This window comes from Canis aureus, chromosome 19, assembly GCF_053574225.1.
Source record: "Canis aureus isolate CA01 chromosome 19, VMU_Caureus_v.1.0, whole genome shotgun sequence".
Taxonomy (NCBI): domain Eukaryota; kingdom Metazoa; phylum Chordata; class Mammalia; order Carnivora; family Canidae; genus Canis; species Canis aureus.
The window spans coordinates 40033323-40056089 of NC_135629.1; the positions used below are offsets into that span (position 1 = coordinate 40033323).

Genomic DNA, 22767 nt, shown 5'->3' on the forward strand with positions numbered 1-22767 from the left:
GCAGCAGGGCTTTGATGGCAAAATGCCTCCATAGTGGTGAAGAGGCCAGCAGAGGCAGAGATTGGTAGTCCTGAGGCCTCGGCCTCCCTGGGTCTGCCCCTGTCTGCTCTGGAACAAAGCCTGCCTCCTTCCCTTCTTGCCCTTCTGCAGGGTCCAGATGCCCACACCCACCCATGCCCTCTGAGGGGAAACCTGCAGTGTCACCTGTCTCTGGGTTTTTGATTTGTTTAATTATAGATGAGTTTTCTGCATAATTTATTTCAAAAGCCTGGATTATACTGTACAATTAAATCACATTCTGATCAACAACTTCGTGTATAAAATTAACAACTGGCAACAGTTTAATCTGTCCTGCGGCATCTGCACGCAGGCTCTTTCCCTCTCTCCTCTCCCCCTCCCCCCCTTTTCCTGCCCCATTCTCCTGCCCTGCTGCTCCCCTCTGGGGGAGCCTGCACAGCTGGCCTCCCCAGGTTCAAGCTGGGCTCTCTGTGGGTCCGCCTGCTGAAGGGGTCCTCGGCCTACACGCAGATGAGCCCACACCCTTGCCTGAGAGTGACAAGGCCTCTTCTCTCACACACCCTTCTAGGTTCTGAAGCGTGCCCTGGAGAGCAAGGCCTGGTGTCTTGCAGCACCTTGGTTCTTCTTCCCACTGGGCTGCCCTCCAACTGGCAGGCCCAGGATGAGTGCTCTCTGCCCTGTGCCCACTCCCTGCCTCTCTCAGGCTTTGGGGGAATTCTTTCCACACTCCCTCCCCCCGCACCCCTCTTCCCAAGTGTGGGCATTCATGGGAGATTTCCTAAGCCCTGGGCCACTCTGTTGGGTGTTCTTGTAGTCCCCAGGAGTCCCTGGTAACTATGCATTGAGGCTGCCATGAGGATTTGGCCATTGAAGCTTTCAGCCAGTCATTCCCCCCATTTACAGATAGGAATACTGAGATTTGAAGGGAGCTGGACTCCCTGAGTCAAGGTCACACAGCCTCCTGGGCCTGAGGCCTCCCAGAAGTTGCTGAACCCTGGATGGATGGGGTCAGGGAGCTGATAGAGCAGGAAGGACAGGTCTGGCTTCTCTGTGAGTAGGTGGCCCCTCAGCCATCCTTGCCAGGGGCCTTTGCGTAATGGGGGCCTGGCAGCTGCACCTCCCTGTATTCAGGCACATAGAGGACACACAGACACAAGGGTCTGTCCTCAGCCTCTCCTGCCCATACCAGTCATCCCAAGGGCTGCAGCCCCTGGCTGCATGTGCTTCCTCCCAGACACTCTTTCTCCTCCTGTCTTGCTAATTTGGCACTCAGAGACACTTATAGAGAAACAGTGTCATCTCGATGAAGAGCATGGAAAATCACAGGGATGGAGGGAACCAGCAGGTGTGTCTACCCTATTGGGAGGGTGACCCCTGGGCAACACTGTCTGATAGGGAGGCGTGGCACCTGGAGCCAGGCTGATGGGAGCCCAGGCAAGATTCTGTCAGCTTGCCTCTGACCCAATGTGCCTGGTGTCACACCTTGTAGCTAGGTCTGTACACCAGCCAAACCCTGGAGCCCACAGAATCTCATCTCTATGATAGTGAAATGATTTATCTATCATGTTCTTCTTAATACTGGGGCACACATAATTGCCTTCCTAATTGGGTTTGGTTTAGGTGAATTATCAGAGCAACTTGTTTTCCCTGGCATTGTTTTGATGCTCAGTGCAGCTAGGGTCTGGGGGTCTGTCCATCAGGCAGGTGCTAGACCAAGGGCTAGGGCCATCCCCAGGTTCCAGGAGGATGTGTGTGTCCTGCTGTGTCATGGGCGGACTGTCCCTGTGGCCTACAGCAGAGTCTAGAGCTGCTGAGTCTGGGGGAAGAAGTGGGGAAACCATGTGAGTGTGTGTGTGTGTGTGTGTGTGTGTGTGTGTGTGTATGAGTGTGAGAGAGAGTAGCAGGGAGGGAGGGAAGGAAAGAGTGTGTGTGTCTTGGAAAGAATTGGACTTTATCCTGAGATTTGGCTCTTCTAAAATTCTTTTAGTGTTGAAATAGCCTTTTTAGATGAAATGATGGTGATTATAATAATAATAATGTGTTGTCTGAACAAAATAAAAACTTGGCATCCATGTCTGTTCTTCCAATTAATTTTCTTTTAGTTATCTGTGAAATTCTAGAACCAGAGACCTATAGATACAGTAGAAAAGAGTCAACAGCCTGGGGCTGAATCAGTGGTGTGCTAGTAAATGTTTACAATTCCCTCTCCAGGGGGAAAAAACTGTGATTTGTAACATTTGCCGATTTCTGTGGTATAAATATTCCCACGATGGCCGATTTCAAGTTCTCAAAGTGACAGTACTAGCTGCAGAGCTGGGAGGAAGTACACCCTTTTGCTTGGCTCTTGCTGACTCTAGCACGTCTGTGTATCAAGTTCTGTGTTCACCACTTCTTAGGTGGGTAACCTTTGGCTGGTCACGTAAAGCCCCCGTGCCTCAGTTTCCTGATCTGTAAATTGGGAATGATGATGTTTACAGCTTTGTGAGGATTGAAGCAAGAGAGCAAGTGGCACGCTGGCACCACTCCATATGCATAATGGGTGCCCTTGTACATATTAGTCCCATAAAGGATTATGATTGGCATTCGTCCCATAAACCAATGAGTGGCTGAGGGCAGGGGCAGAGCAGAGTTAATGGTTCCCTTTGGAGATCAGCTCCTTGACCTCACCCATTTTTGTATCTAGCTGGACGCAGGACTGTGCAGCAAGCCATCTCAACATTGGCCGCCCTGGGCTCTGTCTCAGGAGCACAAAACAGCCACCTGCCCCCCGTCCACCCACAGCTAAGGCCAAGCGATCAGCACCTGGTGCATAGGAGCAGGGGCCAAGCAGGCTTTCCATTCTCTGCTGGGCTTTGCCCTCCCCTGGCTAGCAGCTGGGGCCTGATTGCCCTTTGTAGCCTGGTCTGCAGCCTTGCCTCCTCCTGAGCTTGGGGTTAGCTTTTTCCCTGTGCCCGGGAGTGGAGGTGGGCATCAGGCTGTGGCTTAGCCAGCAACATGCTGAAGCTAATACCTATTTCTTTTGATGTTTGATTTTTTTTTTTCCATCATGGTCCTGACATTCAGCTTGGCAAATTGCAATTAGTGATCCGCCCGCCTCCCGCTCCAAGTTCCCATGCCAACCGACCCAGGCACACACAATGGCACAGGCCCAGCCCCCCAGCCACAGGCCTGAAGATGGATGTGGGGCAGGGGGCTGGGGTGGAGGCTCAGGCTCTTCTGACCCAGAGAGCTAGTAGAGTCCTGGCCCCGCATGGCACTGGGGAAGGTAAGGCAGGTAGCACGCCCAGGGCAGGCGCCATCTCCTGGGTCCTGTGGGTTCTGGGATACTCCTCCAGAGACTGGGGGGCTGGCATCACCCACCCCTACCTTTCCCAATGGGCTATGCCTAACCCATGGTGCATTTAAATCTTTGTGGTAACTCTCCTATGAGCCCTCCCTGGAATGGCCTCGTTCTGTGTGTGATGGGATGAGGAAGTGGAGGCGCCTTTTCAGATGCATTAGGGCAGGGGCTCTTGGTCACAGCAGAGAACACCTCTGGAAGTGTGGAGAACATCTCCCTGGTAGGCTCTTGGCAAAGACTGGTAGGATTTTGCTCACCTGATCTGGCACTGCCTGAAGGAAGGATCACAGGTTAGAAGGTGGACCAAGCCTCTCCCCAAATGCCATTCCTGTTCGTGGGTGTGGGCTGGAAATACTGGGCCATGAGGCCACTTGTCCCTCCTGTCCACTCACAAGTATCCCTGTGTAGCACTCTTGACCGCCTTTCCTTCTCATACCCTATGAGGTGGCCCCAAGTTATCCCCACTTTCTGGAGGAGGAAACTGAGACACAGATGGGTTCGAATGAGTTCAGAGTAACGCCAGCGTAAAGGAGGCCTACTTAGGCTGGTGGCTCAGGTGAACGACTCATGGGGCTTCCCAGGCCCCCAGAAAGGGTCAGGATGGTCCGAACTGGACCTGCAGGTGGACAGTTCATGCACGGCATGCAGCAGTGAGCTTCACATAGCATCTGTGTTTTAGAGAGCCAGAAAGGTGAGGGCTGCCTCCACCAGAAGCTTTCCATGTCCGCATCTCCGGTGAGGCCCACAAGGGCAGGAACCTGCCCCGGCTACACAATGACTTGGTGGTGACAGCAGTGACTCTAGCTGGACACAGGACTCCAGGCCTCATGGAGCCTCGAGGACCAGAGGCTTTGAGAACCAGCAGCCCCCACATCGCTCACTCATATTCCCCTCCTCCCTAGTGTCCAGAGTCCCCATGTTCAGAGCTGCAACATCAAGGGCTGACTCTTCACGGTGAGAAATAGTCTCCCTGCAGGCTTCTTGGAGCTGCTAGACTCCCTCAGTGCATTTAAACTACAATCCGCTCTCCTCCCTGTCTGTCCAACAGTACATGAGGAGAGCCTGGGCCACCAGGTCTAGGCTTCAAAGGCAATCACAGGCTTACTGTGGCTCCTAGCCTTTGTTTCTCCTCCAGTGGAAATTGGGTTCTGAAGGAGTGGTTGCTACTGGTCACACCCCAGGTCACTTGGTGTGGGGCTGTGCCAGTGCTGGGTGGGGGGGCCCTCCTGACACCTCTCTTCTCTGCACACAGGATGCAGCACTGGGCCCGACGCCTGGAGCAAGAGATTGATGGCGTGATGCGGATCTTTGGGGGTGTCCAGCAGCTCCGTGAGGTAAGTGTGGTACTCTTTGCTTTCTGCTCAGGGTTCCTCTTCTGACTGGGAATGGGAGAAGGGCTTCAAAGATAAGGAGTGAGGTTAGGTGTGGTGGAATACTGCTGGGCTCATCAGGGCAGTTGAGGAAATAACTAGAAAAACAGCCTGCTCTTCCTGGTACTGAGCACTATCCAATGAGCTCTGCTGTCGGGGTGTTGGGCTTGCAGGGTTTTAGGATTTGTTTTTGTTGTTGTTGTTGTTGTTGTTGTTTTTAAAGATTTTATTTATTGGGATGCCTCGGTGGCTCAGTGGGTTGAGTGTCTGCCTTTGGTTCAGGTCATGATCCTGGGGTCCTGGGATCGAGCCCTGCATTGGGCTCTCTACTCAGCAGGGGGGCCTGCTTCTCCACCTGCCTCTGCCTGCCTCTCTGCTCACTTGTGCTCTATCTCTAAGCAGTGGGAGAGGGACAAGCCAACTCTGCACTGAGCACAAAGCCTGACATGGGGCTTGATCCCATGACCCTGAAATCATGACCTAAGCCGGAATCAAGTGACTGAGCCACTCAGGCATGCCAGGCTCTCAGGTTTTTAAGTGGGTGAGGTCTGTGTTTGTGGTAGCGCCTGAGGCAAAAGGCCAGGCCTTGGAGCATGCAGTGGATGTGGTTGCACACAGAGGCTGAGGGGCTGTCCACACAATGAGTGCGGTGTCCAGGCCGAACAACAGTGGAGAGCTGCGCTGGCCACACAGGACACTGTAGCAGGAGACGGGTTGAAAGCCTGTGCTTGGTGAGTTGAGGGATCAGGGCAGGAGGGGGTGATTGATTAGGCGTGAGCAACCACATTCATCCTTGGAGATTATGTTAATGTTTGAAATAGTGATGTGAAGAGCAGGCCATCCGTCACCCCCAGAAGGCTGCAAAATGTGTCGCTGTCAGGTTCCTGAGCCTTCGCTCGTTATGTGGAAATGCAGAGGCTCGGAGAGCTGAGCTCTTGGAGTGCTTGCGTGGGACTCCCAGGGACCTATGGGGACTTCAAGAAGCTCTTGCTGAAGGCTTGGGCCAGGACACCTAAGCAGGGAAATAACAGGGTTCACCTGCCGATGGTTGTCCTGGAACAGCAGAGTAAACAGAGTTTCTTGTCGGTGGTTCAGCCAAGAGTCTGGGTCTGGACATTGTTTGTGACATCCTTCTTGGTCAGGACTGGGCTCAGTGCGTGTGGGGAAGCTACCATGGGGTTTTCTCCTCGGTCCTTTCCTCCTCCTTAGCTTAGAGCAGGTACCCAGGAAGTGGGGCTGGCACTGGACTAGTGGCCCAGTCTCTCTGAACTCCTCCACCGTAATTGCTGGGCTTGAATTGCAGTAACCCCCACCCCACTCTTCCTGTGAACTCTCAATGACTCAGCCGTACTTGGAGGCCAGCAGAGCTTTCCAGAGAAAGCACTGTAGGAAAAGCTGTTCCGGAACAGAAGTCAATTTATGCTCAGGAATTGCACCCGGCACTGACTAGGTTCTAAGTGGGCTCTGCCAAGTGTAGCCGTGTAGGTTAATGAAGAAGGGATAGTACCCTGAATATGTGTCATGTGCCTTTCCAAGTTTTGTGTTGGAACCTAAGATGTACCCCATATAAGCAGTTAACTAAACACCTCCAGTCAAGAATCTTCCATGCTTTGAATTTTCAGCTTGAGGCCATTGCTTATTTTATGGTCATGGGCAACTCAGACCACGAAAGTTTGCCAGTGAGAAGATAATGCACACATTTCATGCGTGAGATTTGATTCTGTGAACCATTGAGCTCCCTAGCTGGTGAGAAGCAGAGATGGAAGGCTAGCTCAGCATCCCCACTGTGTGCTTCTGGGCGAGTCCTAGACCCTCTGTAATCCTCACTCTTGGTCTATGGTGTGGCTAGGAGGTATGATTGGAGGATGAGGTGGTGAGAATAACAGTGGATGGACTGACACAGACACCACCTTTTCTGGAAATTTGAATTTCCTTCCTTGATCATTTTCCCTCCTAGGACATGTTGGTCCCTTCCTTTCTGATGGGAGTTGAGTGATTCCAGACACTCTCATCAATGAGCACATCCTGCCCCCACCCGGCCAGCCATACCAAGAGTCATACAGCTGGCTACGCCAGACCTGAGGCTTGGACCAGGGCTCCTGACTCTAGGGCGCTACCCCTTCTCTGGTTGCACCTCTTGGAAGGGAGGCAGGGTGAGGCTGGGGAAGTGGGGAGCTGGGCTGGAGTAGGGGCCATGTTTGTTGCGGCTGTGGCCAGCCTGGCCGCAGGCAGAGAAGTGCTGACCTGGCGTTCCCGGCTGGCTCCTCCTGGCATCCTCTGCCTGCTGCCGGCTGCCAGCTCTCCAGCGGCTCTCTGTCCTGCTCCAGTTTTTTCTCACCTGCTTCCTCAGTCTCTTAGTTCCTGCTGACAGCTCTGGGGCTGCTTCTTGGCACCAGGCACTCTGGTGAGGGTGGGTGGTAGAGAAGCAGGTAGAGTTCTAGAGAAGGACAATCCCATGGGAGTGGGAGGGAGCCAGCCTCCCCACCCCCACAATCCACCCCAAACCTGACTGAGTCACCACAGCTCTCCTTCAAATGCGTATGAGTGGGCCTGTGTACCTAGCCTATGTCCAGCTCTGAGTCAGGAGAATGCTTGCAGCACAGCCCTGACCCAACTGCTGATGCTCCTGGGGATCCTGGCACCAGCTCTGCCAAGCTGCCAACCTCAGCCCCCAGTGGCCTCCCCAGGCTCCCTGAGCTGACTCTATGCTCCCCCCAAACACCCTGCAGTTAAGGTGTCCTGGCATCTGGGTTCCCTTGGCCTTCTTCCCCTGCATGGCTGCCTTCTGCCCCTACTCCAGTCCTAGAGGCTGTCCCCCTCCCAGAAGCTAGACACCGCAAGAGCTGGCAGCTACAAGAGTCCAGAAACTGCAGGCAGTGGCATTTGGGAGCACTTTCCTTGCATTGGCACTTTGCTCCTCCTGAGCACAACCCCTTGGGGACGTGGCTGGGTACAGACTGGGGCCCACTTATAGGTTAGGAACCATAGCACACCAAGGTGGGGTGTGTGGGCTGTCTGCAAAGACCCCACCATGTTTCCTCATCTGAGTTCAGGGCCAGCACATAGTGGGTGCTCCCACTGTGGCCTGGTGCTCATGTGCCATCCCCACCCCCATGCTTAGCCAGACGCCCCTGAGCCATGTCCCCGCTGGGTACCCTACTCCCCCCCATGCCTTGGCCTACTCCTAATGTGAACAAGCCACAGAAGTGTGGACTCTGTTTTAGTGTGCCCTCTCCAGAACCCCTGGAGGCTGATCAAGATCTCCAAGTTCCTTCTCTGCCCTCCCCCATCAGCACCATATTGTCCCCATCCTGGGGGGAGGGGAGGTGAAGAGCAGAGAGCATATGCTTGGGCTCTGAGCTCATTTACATAATGAGGCTGATCAGGATGAATAATTCATCAGGTGCCTGGGGGTGCTTGGGGGAAGATATGGAGATGGCCAGTCTCCCAACTCTGAAGCCCAGGTCACTCTGACAGGTACAGCCAGGAACCTCCTCACTTCTGACTGAGTGTCCAGTGCAAAAGGAGAACAACTCTAGGGACCTTGTGGGAAAGCAAAGCAGGAGAGATTATAGTCAGACGTAAGGAAGAACCAGTGGCTCAAAAGTGCACCACCATCCGGAGATGGGTTCCTGACCTGGGTGAAACACCTTCCTTGGAGGGTCTCTAGAGAAGGATGTAAGAAGATCATCTCTCTGGGGTGAGAGGAGGCTTCCTGGCCGAAGCTGGGCTAGGAACAGAGACCTAGGATGACCGTGTCTGGGGTCCACAGACCACTCTCTGGAAAGTGTCAAGCCAAGCCTGGGCTCTGGGAGCCTTTGTATTGACATCAACCACTCCTACCTCACCTTCCAACTGGGGCAGAAATGGCTTAGAACCCTGTCAACATCCCTGGCTGCCTCAGTTCCATGATGACTGTAGCTCAGCTGCATGCTGCTGGTTACTCCTGTGGTCTTAATGTACAAATGGGAAAACGAGGGTCCTGAGCAACTGTCTCCACCATACAGTCCCATCCTGGAGCCCCGACAGGCCAGTCTTAAGTGGTAGTGGGATTGGGGAGAAGTACTAAGCCAGAGGTGCAGGTCTGAGGCCTGTCTGGAGGAGCTACCCCGAGGAAGCCCCTCCCTTCAGCTGTTGAGCTGTGTCCACAAAGAACAGGAAACCCAGGTCTCAGAGACCTTTAACCCCAAAACTCCTACTCCCCTCCCCACTGATGTGCTCCTTTGGATAGCCATGATGATTCAGACTGATGGCGCCCATGTGTCCTCACTTCTCCAGGTGGCCAGGAATGGCACTGCTGAATGGGTGATGGTGCCAGTCCCAGCCCATCTTGTTTGCCCCTGGCCATCCCTGTACCCTGTCTGCTTCATGCTCCCTGGGAATGTGTAATTAGTATCTGCAGAGGGCCACATCTGGAGTAGGCTCCTGGCAAGGACCAAAGTCTGGCCACATAAAGGGCCCCTTTCCTAAGGGACTCAGGGAAGCAAGGACAGGGGTTCCTTCATACATTTCCTTTGAAACAGGCCTCCCACTGTCCCTCCAGCCCTCCCCCCTGGCTGGTACTGCCAATTCCTGCAACTCATGCATTCTCACATGCTGGCTCAGGGGTACTGGCCAAGGCTGTGGTTGGCCCCCATCTGTGGAGGGTCCTCTCTGGGTATCTGGGCATTCAGATGCGGTTAGTAGCAGTGTTCAAGAGTGCCAGAGAAGCTCAGAACCCTAGAGGGACTGGGACACACACACACACACACACACCCGCCCAGAGACCGGCACAGCTGTCCTGGCTGATGTGCTCATAGTCAGGTGAAGGGTGTGAGGGAGCCCAGACAGACCTATCAAAACCCCTCCGTAAGTCTCCCAGAAGCCTCAGAACCTTAGTCCTAGGGCCTCTGCTCTTGTTCCTCCCAAAGCCCCTACCCCTCCTCCAGCCACCTCCCAGTAAGGCCCAGCAGTGCCCTCCTTTCTCCCGGTGAAGATGATCAGGATGTGGGGTGCATGGGGGTGGAGGTGGTGGGGGGCACGGGTGTGAAATATGCTACTGGGTAGGGATTGCTGCCGCTCGCCTCTCTAAAAACCCACATATATTATTCTTTAATGGAAAGTTAATTGTCTTATTATTCCCTCCATATGGTCCTCTTGCTCGGCACCCAGCGGGGATGCATGGGGCTGAGGAGGGGCTCCTGGGAGGGCGTCTGAAACGTGGTGAGGCCGCCACTTGAGCATAATTAGATACACAGAGGCAGATGCAGGGAAGCCCGGCCAAAGCCTGCCTGGACCCCCTCTCTGTCCCCCCAGCCCGATCTGTTCCCCACTCCTTCCCTTCCCAGACCTGCCCTGGGGTGGCCTCTTCTGCCCCTCCCCCACATAAGGTCTGGGAGTGCTGTCTCCTGAGTACTGGGTGGGGAGACAAGAGACCAGGAGGCAGGGAGACTGTGTGTCCTACTTGCCCCCTCCCCACACACACTCTGTTGTCGCCTACAGGAGGAACTTCCATTTTTGAAGCTTTTCAAAAGCCATTTCATCAGTGGCAGGAGCTCCTGCCTGCGGGCCAGCTGACTAGCTTGGGTCTCCAACACCCCTTCCACGCATCCTCCCACCAGAGAAGGGGTGCAGGGAGGTCAGTGTAGGGGGAGGGCTGCCCCGAGACACTTTGCCTGGGGACCCTGGTTTACGTTGATCATGCCTTCCATGGGCACCAGCTACTGGAGCCTCCCGCACCCCAAGGGCTCCTCCAGAGCTGCTAAGGCTGGGCCAGTACCCGTGACCCTCTCAGCCCCCATCCCCTCCCAGGCCTCTCCTTTTCCTACTCCCCTGGATGTGAGTGTGTTAGGACAGAACAGCTTCACAGCAGGTGGAGGATGCAGTGATAGGAAAGTCCCCAGAGGAGCATGAGTGGGTGGTTGCCTCCATGGCCAATTCAGAGCCCATTGCTCTGGAGTCTTGCAGGGGGAGGCTAGAGCAGGGAGCCCTGGTAGGAGGCTTTGGGAGTTCTGGCACAGCCTCAGTGAAGAGCTGCTACCCAGTGCCTATAGAGGTTGTGGGTGTGGAGGGGACAGGTCTGCGGGAGAGGCCTCTCTGAGTGTGATTAGCAGACCCATGGCTGGTGGCACAGGCCTGGCAGATGGACCACCAGCTTCCAGTTTATGCCACAAGGTCACCACAGTGCCATGGCTGAGGTCACCTCCAGAGGATGGGGACTGGGTTGGAACAGGAGAAAAGAGTTGTGCATTCCTAAGGTGAGACCTGCCTGAGGTCCCGTAGCTGGTATATGACAGAACTGGGACTTGAATCTGGCACCTGTGCCATGGGCAGCAACCCCCCGGCAGGAGGTGGTGGAAAGAGTCGGGTGGCAGGAATGGCAGTGCTGGGCCTTCCCACGCTGAGGGGCCTGGAACTTGTTGTCCTGCCCCTCCCAGCCTCCACTTGTGAAATGGGCAGCTGAGCACCTCTGTCCTCACGGGAGACAAGAGGATCTCAAGGGACCAGGGGCAAAGAAAGGCTACAGACAGAGCCCTATAAATGTGGGGGTACCTTTGCCCCCGCTCCACTATCAACTCCTTGCCCTTCCAGGAATTAGTCATAGTTTGAGGAAGTTCAGATGCCCACGATGTCCCTTTTGCTTAGCTTAACCCAGGAATTTGGAAATCAGTTTTCTTGTCCCTGCCGTCTGAGTCCGTTGTAGCTTCTATAACAGAATACCATAGACTGGGTGGCTTAGAAACAACAGGATTTCTTCCTAATGGTTCTGGAGGCTGAGAAGCCCAATATTAAGGGGTCAACAGGTTTGGTGTCTGGCAAAGGCCCACTTCATGGTTCATAGACAACTGTCTTCTCACCATGTCCTCATATGGTAGAAGGCGGTAGAAAGAGCTCTCTAGGGTCCTTAATAAGGACACCAATCCCCTTCACAAGTGGCTCTGCCCTCATGACCTAATTACCTCCCATAGAGCCCACCTCCAAATACAGTCATGTTGGGATTAGGTTTCAACATGAATTTTGGGGTGGCACAGGTAACTCAGTCCCTAGCACTGACTGAGCATGCCATCTTTAGAAACCTTACAGGGCTTGGAGTGAAGGGCTGGCCCCAGGTATTGGCACTGGGGATAGGTTAGTGGGTCAGAAAATGATGTGGCTAAACCCAAGGCTGAGGATCATGGGTTCTTAAGGGTGGTAGCTTCCTTTCTCTGGAAGGTTCTGTGACTAGGGTCCCTCAGTTTCCTTATTTTTAAGTTTATTTGTTTAAGTAATCTCCACACCCAACCTGGGGCTTGAGTCTGCCACCCCAAGATCAAGAGTCACATGTTCCTTCAACTGAGCCAACCAGGCCTGGGGTCCTTCAGTTTAAAGAAAAGACAATCTCAGAGGCCTGGTTATAGTTGAGAACCCATGGCTTTGCTGCACGCTCCTTCCCTGACACAAACACACACACACACACGCACACACACCCCTCCACCGACACACACATGCAGTAAGATAGTTCTAATGAACACCCTGGCTCTCCCCTAGAGTCCCCAGAGAGGCTGGCCTTGTAGCAGGACAGCTGGGGATCAGCTCCAAGGGGGGCCCAGTACTTGCAGATAGTTGAAAAGAGGCCAGGGACTCTTCTGCTCCATCCTGGCCTCTGCATCCATCTCAGGAGCAATGGGGCTGCAGATCCAGAGCTAAGGGCCCGTCTGGATCATCAGGGGTGGTAAATGGGGGGTGGGGGTAGAGGGCCAAATGGGTTTCCATGCTGCACCCCCGGGTATGGCTGACCCGATATGCATTCCTCTCTCCTCTTCCACCCCCATCTATTGCGGGATTGGTGACAGCCATGGGGACATGTGCCTGAGATTTGTGGAGCCCCAAGCATTTGGCAGAGGCAGAGAAGTAATTGGTTCTGACAAACCACAGCTGGCCTCAGGGGTGGTATGAGCAGCATTTACCATGACCAGGCAGGAGACGGAGGCTCAGCCTGGCCTCCCTCCACCTTCTCTGAGCCTTGTGAGCAAAGATCTAGGGTTTGGGGAACGTTACAAAGCCCCAAACTTCCTGTCTTTCACATACTTCTCTCCCAGCCCTGGGACCTGGTGGCTCTGCAGGGCAGCTGGCTGGCTACTTATGTGTGTGTGGGGGTTGGGTGGGGCAGGGGGGCAGATGAGGCAGAGGTCAGGGGGATCCTGGACAGACTCCTCAGCTCACTCCTTGTGCATCCTTGGGTTCTCATGAATCAGTAAACTCCAAGGCTTAAGCGTCCTGGTCTAAGAGTGTGGGGTTGGGGGCTGGGGGATGTACATTCTGGGTGAAGAAGCAGGCTGTACACGCACAGGGTGCACATATACACACATGCCTGTGGTGCACAGACATGCATATATGTGCCCACAAGGCTGGCAAGGAGTAACTGTTTACCTAGTAACTGTTCAATGGGTAGATAAGCAAAGCGGCAGGCATCTGAAGACTGACAAGGGGGAGACCAGGACCCTGGCTGTCCCACAGGACCTTGGGAACTACCCAGCCCATATGGAGAAACAGATCCAGTGTATCAAAGTACAGCTTCAGTGCCAGATGCCTTGGGAGAAGTAGGCTCGCATGGGATTTGCTTGACCTCACATAGAGGGTCCTGGATTGCTCTTTGTGAGGGAATGGGAATGGAGGGTGTGGGGGTCTGGAAGAAGGGCCAAGAGAAGAGCCAGCTGCAAGGTGTGCTAGCACCCAGATGTCAGGCTGGGGTGGGGGAGGCTGGGCTGTTACCGGAGTGACTTGAAGGTCTGGCCAAGGTGTGTAGCTTGGGCAGGGGAGCAGGGAACCTTTGGGCCTCCCAGCCATCCCTGTGCCCTCCCGGTCCCCAGCTAGACATCCCACCTTCTCTCCCTAGTGCACTTGCCACTCTCCTCACACACCCCCATCCCCTCCAGGCCTCACCCCAGTTTTGAATCCAGCCAAAGCTCCCTCACCCAGGAAGCCCTCCAGGTCAGGGCTGAAGCCAGTAGTGTCCAGTGCTCTCTACAACCTTCTGCGCTTGCTTGCTTTGGGTACAGACAGGAGGCAGGAGCTGCCAGGACCCTGGGGCGGGCATCAAATGGGGTAGGGAGACCGTGACCAGGAGGCAGGGTCACGCCCAGGCTCCTTGGAGTCCACCTGAACACGGGCAGTCAGACCTAGAAGGCAAGCAGCCCCCGGGGCACTCCCCACCGTGATTCTTGATCCCTGTCTCACTGGGAGAAGGCTCTCTGACCTGCGGAGGCTGGTATAAGTGGAGTGAGGCTGACCACATGTGGGAGAGGACAGAAGCATGATGCCGCGAGTGGGAATGGGAGTGTATGTGCGCCTGGGAGAGGACCTGCAAATCTGTGTGCATGCGTGCTGCATGTGCGGGTGCAAACATGTGTGAGTGTGTGCTCGGGAGAGCATGTGTGCTTTGTAGGGGGGTGTGACCAGGTGAGTGTGTACATGCAAGCATGTGTATGCGGCTGAGTTCTGCGTGGAGGTGGGAGCGGGCACACTACAGAGCAGGGTGGGACCACGAGGAGGCAGATGCCAGGAGCTCTGTGTCACCCGAGCAGGCGAGAACTACTGAACTGGTTAATTAGTGAAGCTGAGAAATCTCAGTTGTGGGCGAGGAGCTCACATTCATGCACACACGCCATGTTCCCATGCGCAGTAAACATCCTCCCCACCTCCCCACCCAGTTACTCTGCCTCCTGCGCTGTGCTTGGCAGCCCTGCAGGGGAAAGGGTGCCCGTCGGCTGTGGATCTGTGTCCTTACAGCCCCGTGTGTCTGCATCCTGGGATGGGTGTTGAACCAAGCAGCCCTTCTTTGGAGAGCACAGGGCTTGTGCAGGCAGTCTTCATTGTCCCCAGTCCAGTGCTCAGAAAGGCTGGGTGGTGAGGCCCCTGAGACAGTGTTCCCATTTCACAGATGAGGGAACCGTGGCTGTGAAGGGGTGTAGGCAGGAACCTCCTTTCCATGTCTTGGGCATCCCGGTGAGGGAGAGTAACCCTTCCTGCCCCCTGAAGTGTTACTTTCTGGGGGTGGCCGAAGAGTTTGGGTGCCTGTGGGCTTAGAGCAGAGCCAGAGCTTCCTGCAGCACAGGACGGACCTCTCCAACATACAACTGCCAGTGCCTTGTCACCAGCTAGCTTCCTGTATATGCCCTGCAGGCAGGCCCAGGGCCTGATCCCGCCCCCCCCCCCAAAAGCCTGCTGAATACCTCCCCTCTGCTGTCCTCCTATGCACCCCAGCTCCCACAGCCCCACGTGTCTCCCCGTGTATGTGATGGTGGCTGCCCCTCTTCCAAATCCTCCATTTAAGTGCAGCTCCTAAGGCTCTAATGGGGTATGTCGGGCTTGGCTCTGAGGCCCAGAGTCTCCTGGATGCCAGCTCCCCACTCTCCTGCTGCCCCCACAGACCCCTTGGCCCTGCTGCTGCCTGTGTCGTCTTTGCGCAGAGAGACCCGGAAGCTGGGTCAAGTGGCAGTCACTTGCCTCTTGATCAGGTGTTGACGGAGGAGCCTTCATTATGCTCCATCTACAGGCACAGAATAAATTGGTGTGCAGTGAATTTATTCTTTTTAAAGAGGGACTTTCACACTGGGGAAAACTTTTAAAAAGAACATTTATATAAAAAGCAATTACCATGCCAGTAATTTTTATGTATTCTCCCCCTTCCATCGCTGCCTTTGTGTTTGAACGTGACCACCTCCCGGGCAGCTGCAGCCTAGCTCCCTGGCCTCTGGCTATAGCTTCATGCCTGCTGGAGTGCCTCCTCCTCCGGGAAGTCTCTGGATGCAGGGCCCCGGCCCAGCAGGGGTGCAGGCTCCAGAGCACGGCTGGGTGGATTTATGTGGAAAACTCGGGTGCTTTGGAAATTTCCTCTTGCATGCATCTCTGTCCCAAGGTTGCTCCAATTCCAGGGCTGGTTCGGCCCTTCCAAGGCCCCTCTTGGCAGCACTGAGCACTTAAAGGCACCTGCTTCCCAGCAGCATCACGGCAGATCCATGATGGGGGAGGTGGTGGTGTGGGAACAGGTATTTTCTCTCCCAAGGAGCCACTAACGGGCACCCTGCTTCCCCAGCCATTATTGCTCTTACACTCGATGCATTATGTAAATTGTCTGTTGCTAAGTAGAGGAGCTGCTCAGGGGGAACGGAGGTCTGGAGCCTTCTGCAGGGGGAAGGCAGGAGACTGGCCCTGAAAACTCACTGCTCCACATCAAGGAGGGTCTGGCAGCCCCCCAGCTCAGACTAGGACCTCCAGGGCTTGCACGCTGTCTCCTCTGACCACAGCTATATGAGGGTGGTGGCTGCACCCCACAGCAGAATGGATCTCCCTGGAGGCCAAGGAGCTCTCTCATTGGACAGGGCCATCAGACTGGGCCTTTGCTTCTCACCTTGAACTGGCTCCCAGGGTAGGACATGTGCTTCCCTGCTGCCTAAGGAGGCATGCTTCTGCCACCTGCATGAGTCTCACCAGCAGCATATTTGCCCACCGAGCCTCCTCAGAAACCCTTGACGAGCTGGAAAAGGTCATGTCCATCCCTGGGGCTAGGTGAGCCACTGCCTGCCTCCTGGGGACTTTGGGGCTCCTTTTGCAGTGAGGCACAAGGAGGCACATAAGGGGCATGAAGGTTCCTGAGTGGGACAAGGCCTGGGTGACAGAGGGTACTTGTCTGGCTTTCGATCTTCCCTTTTGAGACATAGACTGGGGGTCTGGGTCCAATGTCTGGTTCTCCATTCTCCGAGGGTTCCGGATTTCCTCCTGCTGAGCCCAACTCTCATCTGAGCTTGTACTCTGTATGCAGCTTCTCCATGCAGGTCTCATACCTGTCCTCCCTCCCTCCCTGGGACTGGGGGCCCCTGGGATGAACATTTGTCCAGTGCAAGGAAGCCAGTGGGTAAAGGAGTTGCAGGTTTTCACATTTGCCAGAAAATTGCATGATTAGTTGGGGATTCCAGGGAGGGAGTGAGAATTTGTACAGATGTTTGTAGCTCACCCAGCCCCATTTCTCAGGTGGTCCCTTCCCTCCACAGCCCTCCCCAGGCATGGCTGCCTGTGAGTCTCAGTGACTCACCTCAGCATCAGTTTAAACAGAGGTCGGGTCAGAGGTAGTGAGTACACCATGGCTTCAGACACAGATCCACACAAGGAAGGTGTGGATCTTCTTCCTCCCATCCAGTATTGCTCCCCACTGTGGGCCACTGTCCCTCGGCTTGCTTTCTGATTACCTTCAACTTTGGGGAAATGTAGAAGTGAGGGTGAGGGGTCACCCAGATACTAAATGGGTGTTTTAACCTAAGGAGCCAGGTCTGTGTACTTAGCTGATCAGGGAATTGAAACCTTAGAACTGTCTTCATTTGCTGGAAGTGTAAACAGAGGTGGTTGTGATGTCAACAGAGCATGATATCAGCTCTGCCCTTTGGGGGCCTCCAGAGGCTGGAGTCAAAGCAGTCAGTCTCCTGCCCCTGACTCCTCTGCCTACATTATCCTTTCTCCTTTCTTCCACATCCCCCTCCTTCCTCCCTTTCTTCATATTTTTTAAAATTTTTCTTACCTTTCTAGATGGATTTTTAAAGTCACGGTTTTAAAATGAAAGTCATATGCGCACATGGTGTAGCACCATAGCTTTACCAGGCATGTTGTGTTAGGGGCGCAGCATCCCCTCCTTTCCATTTCCAACTCCCTAGAGGCTATCACTTTCTTGTCTCAGAGCTCCATATCTCTAAATGACATACTTATATGTCACTACTTCATGATTGTTCAGTTTTAGGCATTATCCATGGACATGCACTGGGAGAGAGGAGGACTTAGCTCTTAGCACTCCTCTTCTTCCCATGCATAGCCCTATCTCTAACCCTCCCATTACCATCCCATGGTCATGTGGGTGGGTCAGGACTGGTGGATCAGGATACAGGGTTGATTGACACTGTCTTGACTCGGGCAAATGCTCTTCAGAGCTGTAACTCAGTACACACTTTGGGGTACAATTTTTGCATTTTTTTCTTGCAGGTTAACAATTGTCTGGGGACTGCTTCATTTTCTGTGAATCTTTGCTAATGCTGCCTCCTAAACTCCCTGCCCTCCTCTCTGAGCGTCCTGCCATAGTGCAGATGCAGCTGGGGTTCTGTCCAATTAACCACTCAGAGAAGTCTTACCTGGAGCCTCCTTACTTGCTTTTCTGGCCTGGGACTCACACTGTGCCTAGAATTTCCCTTCCCCTGTCATCTGGATTGGAACCCCGGATTCCTGGATATCATGGGCTCTACTTCCTTGATTTCTGATTTTCTCCCTCATTTGGGTAGAGGACATTTTCAGTTGGTTTCTTGAGGAAAGGTACCCAGGAGCCAGACTTGAGACTTTCACATTCCAGAAAGCCTGCCCTTTCCCTCACACTTGGCAGAGGTTTTGGTTGGGTGTGCAAGTCCAGGATGGAAACCATTTGCCTCAGAGTTCCTATGGCAGTGCTCCATTCTTTCCAGCTCCTTGAATTGCTCTGGAGAGATCCAAAGTTCATGTGGATTCCCAATCCATTGTACATGACCTGGTTTTTATCTCTAGAAACTTTCTCCCTGTGCCCAGTGTTCAGAAATTCCACATTGCCATAACTTAGTGGGGTTTATTCTCACTCCTTACCATTCAGCAGACACTTCAAGCTGGATTTTTACATCCTTCAGGCCTGGGAAGTTTTCTTGAATGATTTCTTTGACCATTTCCTCCCTAATATTTTCTCTCCTCTTTTTCTAGAACCTTTAACTCAGACCTTTTTTTTCCCCTCTCTTTTCTCTCTGATTTTCCATCTCTGTGTTTTTTTTTTTTTAAATCAGGAGGTTTCTTAATTTTATCTTCCAACAGTTCTATCAAATTTTATGTTTTATTTACCATGTTTTTGATTTCCAGGATCTCTTTTTGGTCCTTTTAACAAATAACATCTAGCTCTTGTTTCATTGTTGCCACAATGTCTGTTAGCTCTCTGAGGATGGTAGTATTATAGCTTAAAAAAGACAGCAAAAAAAAAAAATAAAAAACCAATTCCTTTAGGGGCCCCTGGCTGGCTCAGTCTGTAGAACATGGGACTTCTGATCTAGAGGTCATGAGTTCAAGCCTCGTACTGGGTATGGAGCCTACTTAAAATCACAGATATGCGTGCATGCACACACACATACACACACACACACACACACACACACTCCTGTATTTTGAGATAATTTTAGACTTACAGAGAACTTGGCAAAATAGCACAGAAATTCCCTAACGCTTCACCCAGTTTCCTCTAATGTTATCATCTTGCATAACCATAGTACAAGTACGAAAGCTAAGGAGAAATTGACGTTGGTACATTACTATGAACCAAAGAAAAGACTGTATTTGGTTTTCACCAGTTTTTTCACTAATGTCCTTTTTCTGTACCAGGATCCCACACTGCATTTTGTTATCCCACACTGCATATCTCCTTAGGCTCCTCTAATCCATGACAGTTTTGGTAGTGTCTTTTTTGTGATCTTGACACTTTTTAAAAAGTACCCATCTGTTATTTTGTTTAACATTTGTGTTTGATGTTTTTCTATGTGTAGACTTAGGTTACGCATTTTTAGAACACCATAGGAATGATGTGTTTTCAGTATATCAGTATACCGGGGAGTACATTATGTCAGTACGATTGGTGATGTTAACTTTGGTAATTTGGTTAAGGTAGAGTCTGCTTGCTTCCCCCACTATAAAGTTGCTATTTTCCTTTTATAATTAATAAATTTCTGGGGAAAAGCTTTGAGGTTAAACAAATATCTTGATTCTCTGAAACTTTTGTTCATTGATTTTAGCATCCATTGGTGGGTCTTGCCTGCAGTGGTGTTCTAATGGTGCTTTTCTATCCTCTCATTCCTTCTACATTTATTAATCAGAATCTTTCTATAAGGAAAAACTGTCCTTTCTCCCCTGTTTTACTTATTTATATCAGTATCAACTCATGAATTACTCTATGGGTTATAATTCACTATTATCATTATTTATTTTGTTGCTTGAATTATTCCAGCTTTGAGGGTGCCTGCGTGGCTCAGTCGGTTAAGCATCTGCCTTCAGCAGGTCATGATGTTAGGATCCTGGGATCGAGTCCCCTGCTTTGGGCTTCTTGCTCAGTATGGAGCCTGCTTCCCCCTCTCTCTCTGCTCCCCTCTCTCCCACTCATGCTCTTTCTCTCACTCACTCTCTTTCTCAAATAAATAAAATCCTTTTTTTAAAAAAAAAGAATTATTCCCACTTTGGCCATTGGGATCTCTTCCATGTTGACTCCTCTGCCCTTTTAACATACTCCTCTCCTTATTTGAGCGCTTTCTTACTTTCTGTTGTTACAAGATACTCCAAGATCATCTTGTATTTTCCCTGGAATCACCCACTTCTCCGAGGAGTTCTGGTTCCATTTATTGGCGGATGGTACTTAGAAATTAAGATTTGTGTGCCGTGTGTGCTCATTGCTCCTAGGGTGTTACTGCTTCCAGGCCCTCTCGCGATCAGAACATGGAAATGGGAAATATGTGTGTGTCTGCTACCCATGTCTTCAGTCCAATGCAACAGGCTCAATCAAGTCTTCCTCCCTTCCTCTTTGGTGACTTCCTTCTCCAACAGTGAGACACCCAGTTCTCATTGTCTATAATACATTTACAGATTTCTTCAACCCTAGCATGCACAGTTGATGGAACTTTTTTCACACTTCCGTTTCTGTGTAGCCCGGGTTCCTTCAGGTATTTTTTGTTTTGGTCTCTGACTACTATGTGCCCATCTCCCCTCCATGTTTGGGGTTCCATATAGTCTACTCATATATGTAAGCAGACAGGAGATTATGTAATAGGAACTGAGAAGTGGAGCTCACAACCCTCAGAGCCTCATCAAAAACCACTAGAGAGTGGGCCACTGAATGTGGAGCTGAGAGCTCCAGGCACGGGAGTAGGGGTATGGGTGTTCATGGACTTCGGTTTCATTGTGGGTAATCTGGCCAATGGCTCTTCTGGGCTACAGGTTCCCAGGGAAGTTTCTTTTAGCCTCCCATTTGGGGTTTTAGGGCTTACTCTTTGGGGTTCCCCAACCTCAACCTACTGCTGGCACAGGTGACCCTCCCAGGGCCTGCTGAGTCAGTCATCATGGTCCATCTGCTTCCAGCTTCCAGATGTTGTTTCTGGCACCTCCTCCATGTTTTCGTTGACTCATAGGTTTTTGCCATTTTGAATAGCCCTTTCTTGTGGTTTCAGGGAGTTTTGATAAAGAATAGAAGTTCAATCCACGGGGATCCCTGGGTGGCTCAGCAGTTTAGCACTTGCCTTCAGCCCAGGGCATGATCCTGGAGTCCCAGGATCAAGTCCCATATCAGGCTCCCTGCATGGAGCCTGCTTTTCCCTCTGCCTATATTTCTGCCTCTCTCTCTCTCTCTCTCTCTCTGTATCTCTCATGAATAAATAAATAAAATCTTAAAAAAAAAAAAAAAGAAGTTCAATCCACTAGGCACCACCGCTGTCATGCTCTTCGAGCAGCTGAGCCCTTGCCATTTTTTTAGTGAAATCCATGCAGGGCCCTGGCCAGTGAATGGATAAGGTGGGGGTTCTCTGGCTGAGGGAGGCAACAGTCAGGCTGGCCTCCTGACCTCCCTCTCACAACCCCTGATCTTCCACATGATCCCTGCTGCTTCCTGACCAGGGTTCCAGAGAACACACTTTGAGAACTGCTGCCCTGTGCCTGGGAGTACAGCAGTCCCAGGGCTTGACTTAGGGTTAGCATTGAGAACAGAGGAAGGGATTTGGAGAGAAGGCAGAAAGGCAGGGGGCGCAACAGGAAACTTCAGCAGCCAAGTTCTCTCCCTATGACCAGGTGCCCCTTATCCCAAGCCTCAGCTCCCCCATCTGTGCCATTGGAAGCCCCAACCAGCCTGGCTTATGCAGTCAGCAGTGGGGAAGAGCTTTGCAGATAAAGTTCTGCCTTGAGGGCAGCCCTGGTGGCCTGGCGGTTTAGGGCCGCCCTTAGCCTGGGGTGTGATCCTGGAGACTAGGGATCGAGTCCAATGTCAGGCTTCCTGCAAGGGGCCTGCTTCTCCCTCTGCCTGTGTCTCTGCCTCTCTCTCTCTCTCTCTCTCTCTCTCATGAATAAGTAAATAAAATCTTAAAAAGAAAAAAAAAAGTTCTGCCTTAATAACAGCATGCCAGTTATTCCCTGGGTGCCGCCAGCAGCAAGCACCTTCTTCATGCTCAGGTAGGGTTACCTAGGGCTCCCATGACCAGGGCAGGGCATTTCCCTGAGCCTGGTTGGGGGCTGGGGCATCATCCACTAGAGCAGCTCCCAAAGACTCAGGCTGCTCTGAGTGAGTCAGAGTCCTTTCTTCAGCTCTGCACAACATGTCTAAGCCTCCCCAGCCAGGGCCATACCCTTGCCCTGCTTATTCCACCTGCCTGTGGGGCCTTCCTTAGTCTCCACCTGTTCAAATTCAGCTTCTCCTGAAGCTGTCATGGTGAGTGGGGCCCTGCCCCTCACAATCAGGTGACCTGAGACTCAGTGTCCTCATCTATAAAAGAGAGAGGGTTGTCTGCCCCTGGGGTTGGATTGAGATGACAAAAGATGTGGAGTTGCTGCAAGTGACAGCACCAAGCCCTATGTATGCTAAGCTGCAGTGGCAAGAGCTGGACTAGGGACCAGGGGCTGGACTCGGCTGGAGGCAAGGATTGGATGTGAGGGCATGGCTAGCCAGTGGAACAGGGAGGCTGAGCGATGGACCAGGAAGCCAGGGCAGAGGGCTCCAGGAGCTGAGGCGAGATGAAGCTACCTTCCTCGGCGCTACAGATAGGGCTGGGCTGTCTGATGCCTTCTAGAAGCAGGCCCACAGGCTATTTTTGAAAAGCTCAGAGCAAGGTTATGGAGTAATTTTTTGCAGCTACTGGTTACCAGGAAAGATACTAGTATGAAAGGAGGTCTCAGTTCCAACTTCCCTGATGGCATTTTGGGAGATTGGGCAAGCTGGACCACCCGCCAGAGCCTGATGTATAGCTTTATGCCCTGGCTTCCTTCTCCAAAGGATGGGGGCAGGGAACA

At 52.6% G+C, this 22767-nt stretch overlaps 1 protein-coding gene across 8 annotated transcripts in view; it reads left to right on the top strand.

Moving 5' to 3' along the window:
* The window catches only part of CACNA2D2 (calcium voltage-gated channel auxiliary subunit alpha2delta 2), a 138301-nt gene that overhangs the window by 21095 nt on the left and 94439 nt on the right, over positions 1–22767 (top strand). For all 8 annotated transcript variants that reach the window (XM_077858777.1, XM_077858778.1, XM_077858779.1 and 5 more), the window contains exon 2: positions 4611–4692. In XM_077858777.1, coding sequence (XP_077714903.1) covers positions 4611–4692 — 82 coding nt within the window. The remainder of the gene's footprint in view (positions 1–4610; positions 4693–22767) is intronic.